We start from the raw sequence: 4,092 nt of genomic DNA on the forward strand, positions 1-4,092 counted from the left end.
GGGCTGTGGTCTCTAGAACATCTTTGTCTTGTGATTTGTTCATTCTCTCCTGATCCAAATACTGTACATCTCTCTCTAAGCCACTGTTTTAAGACACTATGTTTTTCAAGATTAGTGTTTTTAATAGTTGTGTTGATATTTGCCATCACCATATCTGCTTTGACATTACTAACCTTACAAATTATTCTCACAATTATTGTAATACTTTGCAAATGAACAGGCATTAATTACTAATTATGGTGTTAATGATTTAGGCAATTATGATTATGAAGAACAAAACAGCATGCAATCATATCATTATTTTGCACTTCCCACGATACGACCATTTTCTACTAATTTGGCTAATCAGTGTTAATTGGGAACCACATGGGTTAATAACTCTAAATTAATCACACGGGGTTAGGCTTGTGCTCCATACCCAAATCCAGCCATTTATATCCATACCCAGCCCTCCAAATCCACACCCAGTCGAAACACAGGGAGCATATTTATTCTTTTGCACAAACAATAGTGAAAGTTCAACATAATGTCTTGGAATTCAACGTAATATATGCATTACTTTCTGTTTATCATTGTGTTTAATCTACTACATCATTACTCTATGTAATGTATGCCTCAGTTACATGTCTGTACTGTCTTAAAAATACTTCAAAGGTAATTCTTTGCAAAATCATTTTTATATGTACTATACAGGGAAAACAACAATATTGTGAAGCCATAAATGTGGCATTTCTTTGGGAGATGGGAATACTTATATATCTCAGACTGGATAACTCTGCTCTGCAGCAACCCTCATGATCACAGGCCTGCCCCTTTGTTTGCACACCCATCAGAGTCCTGCTGGAATATTGCCCCATCTCTCCATATCTCCCCCTCCCCTAAAATCCCCTCCTCACCTCCTTTCATCCTCTGCCTGCTTTACTTCTGTTATGGTGAGCTACTCCTGGGGCCAAGATTTTAGTGACTTGGTGTATGCGTGGGTATACTTGTACACACAGGTGTGTGTGTGTGTGTGTGTTTGTGTGTGTGTGTGTGTCTGCATTTATTTCTTGATATTTTGATGACAAATGTTGATGATGGATAGCTTTTGGAGAGCCCATGAAATATCTGTATTATTGAAGAATGCTGGTGTCTGTGTGTGTGTGTGTGTGTGAGTGTGTGTGTGCCATTCTTTGATAATTTGATGGTAAAGAGGCAGTGATGAATGGTTTTAATGTACTGTGGGTCATCAAACGTCAAACTCACAGGGAGAGAGACAGAGACAGAGAGAGAGAGAGAGAGAGAGAGAGAGCGAGAAAGAGAGAAAGAAAGCTAAAAGTCGAGGTGTGGGGGAGGGGGCAGAGAATGGAGTGGGAATGAGATGGCAAGGCCCCACTGAAAGTACCTGAAACCTCAGACAAACTGGAATAAAAGCTTTCAAAATACACCCACAAAGCCATAGAATTTTCCAATAGAAGTTGTACTTTACTTGACTGTGTATTTCTGCCATGATATAGGCCATACATTCCAACTAATATCGTTTATTAGTATAGCCTGAAAATATGTTTTATCTTTATATCTGTCTCTGAGTATGTTTTTAGATGTTTTTAGAAATTAGGCAGTGTTCAGTGCCTCTGTAACAGAATTCATTTTTTGGTCAGTGTAAAAATGATAAGAAAAGGGTATGTGTATATGGAAAGCAACTTATCACAGTCACCAGACAGAAAACAGTGCAATAGCTACAGACAAATGAGTACTGAATATTCAAATACTGTGATCCCAGCTTTATTGACCCAAGCTTACAGAGTTCATTTTTACAGCATGTTTCAAACCCCAAACCTTTCTCATGTGCTAAATTGCTATCATGTGAAAACAAGTACAGTGTGTATGTACGTATGTATGTATGTATATTTTGTGGCACCTGGGCTGACCAGAGGGTGGAGCAGTGTTTCCTCGCTTTATAGATGGCATGTGCCCTTTGCTTGACTGTCTGTTTTTTTTTTTTTTATCACTCTAGCCTACCAAAGTCACGGAATAGATCACTGTTTTTCAATTGTCACCTTGTTGTTTTCTTCTGTGAGTGGTAGTGCCCCAAACTCGCTGTCATTCTTCCCAATTGACGCTGACTGCTCAGTTTTTCAGGGTCTTCGTCAGCTCAGTGGACAAAATGGCTCCCTAGACATTTTGAAACCTCCTATCAAGGATAACATAGAGAAAATTAATCTCAGCTTGTACAGAGGGAACTCTTAAACTTCTGTTTGATTCAGCTGTTACATTTTACATTTCATAGCTCTGTTACCTTCTGTTGCTGAAGGTCTTGTGTTAAGAAGTGGAACCAAGCTTGGACCAGGAGTGAGTTAAGGAGACAGAAAAAGCACCAAGCCTTTTATAAACTGACAGACAGACAGACAGAAAGACAGACAGAAAGACAGAAATGGTAGGGACAAAGTGATGTGAGGGGAGATACCAGAACATCAGAGATACCTGAACACACTAATTTAACAAAAGAAGCTTTATTCTTTTCTGAATGTAAATTGAACTGATAAATTGTACACTAAAAATAGCATTTGTTATGTTCTCACAATACATTATATGGAGTTGTTTTAATTGCTTGTATTTGTGTTGTCATGGAGTGCAGTGTAATAGTTGCTGAACAGTTTTGTGTGCCCAGTACCTGCTGTGGCCATTAAACAGGACAGTAACCACGGTGGCGGATGTCCCAGTGTTAGTGACCTTCCTCTCTCCGTTCCTGTCTCGTAGCATCACACAAGTCCCAGGCATAAACTCCACCCTCTGGCCGGCAGGGGCGTGTCCATCCATTAGCCCCGCCTCCACCGCTGCAGGGGGTGTTCCTGACGGTGTTTTAACACCCCTCGCCCCACACAGCAGCCTGCCGTAAGCAGACCGGAAGTCCCTGTTCAGGGCTGCGTACAGGAAAGGGTTCAGCGCCGAGTTCGCGTAGCCCAGCCACATCACCACCGAGTACGCCGTCTTTGGTATATCCTCCTCCTTCCGTATTCCCATAATGGTGAAAAATGTGAAATATGGAAACCAGCAGACCACGAAGGCGCCCAGCACCACGGCCAGAGTCACGGTGGCCTTGTGCTCGCGTAGAGCGATTGCTGTCACCGCTGGCAGCGACGATGAAGAGGCGCCCCGATACATCCGCTTGGCCTGCGCCCGGGCGATGCGAAATACTCGGTAGTAGGTCCAACACATGGCCACTAGGGGGAGATAAAAGGTGGTCAGGGCGTCGACTATCACGTAGGTGGGGCTCAGCTCAAAGCGGCAGGCTCTGATTGGGTCATCATCTCCATGATTCTGGACTGTGTGGTCCAGCGTGTTCCACCCGAGGTGAATCGGAATAAAGGACACGCCCACAGACACCAGCCAGACGGCGCTGAGGGACAGGGTGACGCGCCACGGGGAAACAAGCGTAGGGTAACGCAGAGGGGCGGTGACCGCAAAGTAGCGGTCGACGCTAATGGCCAGGAGGTTAAGGATGGAGGCGGTGCTTAACATGACGTCCAGTGAGATGTAAACGTTGCAGAAGTGCGCTCCCAGTGGCCAGTCGCCGGTGACCTCGTACAGGGTTGAGAACGGGAGCACCAGAACGCCCAGCAGGAAGTCCGTCACCGCCAGTGACACGATGAAGCAGTTTGTGACGCTCCTCAGACGTCTGGTGGCGCAGACGGCCAGACACACCAGTACGTTCCCACACACCGTTAGCACGATGAAAAGGCTCAGAGTCATACCCAACACTGCCTTAGACAACATTCTAACAGTGTGTGTGTGTGTGTGAGAGAGAGAGAGAGAGAGAGAGAGAGCGAGAGAGAGAGAGAGAGAGAGAGAGAGAGAGAGAGAGAGAGACTGCGCCTCACTGAGTGTATTCAAATATCTATATCTATATCTATATATATATATATATATATATATATATATATATATATATATATATATATATATATAATATTATATTATATATCTATCTCCCAGTTTTGCACACCGTGTATTAAAAGTAATCCATCCCATATAGATTTAATGGTTTGGACCATTTCTTAAAAGTAAATCAGTATGCATTGTTTGTCCTTTCACTGATCAGTCCAGGCTCTG

General features: G+C 43.4%; 1 protein-coding gene across 2 annotated transcripts; it reads right to left on the minus strand.

The window, feature by feature from the left end:
- Positions 1-1,767: 1,767 nt before the first annotated feature.
- hrh2a (histamine receptor H2a) lies at positions 1,768-3,774 on the minus strand. 2 transcript variants are annotated; one of them, XR_014123524.1, is made up of 3 exons: positions 2,654-3,774; positions 2,279-2,372; positions 1,768-2,173 (listed from the first exon to the last, which is right to left on the minus strand). XR_014123524.1 is itself a non-coding variant. In XM_081713874.1 (3 exons), exons 1-3 carry the CDS (start codon positions 3,754-3,756, stop codon positions 2,130-2,132), a joined length of 1,188 nt encoding a protein of 395 aa, XP_081570000.1. In that variant the 5' UTR covers positions 3,757-3,774; the 3' UTR covers positions 1,768-2,129. The 2 variants fall into 2 exon arrangements, 1 of the variants encoding a protein (XP_081570000.1); XM_081713874.1 differs by having other exon boundaries at positions 2,279-2,319.
- Positions 3,775-4,092: the final 318 nt, after the last annotated feature.

This window comes from Electrophorus electricus, chromosome 4 (genome assembly GCF_041902795.1).
Source record: "Electrophorus electricus isolate QZ-2024a chromosome 4, ASM4190279v1, whole genome shotgun sequence".
NCBI classification, from domain to species: Eukaryota; Metazoa; Chordata; class Actinopteri; order Gymnotiformes; family Gymnotidae; genus Electrophorus; species Electrophorus electricus.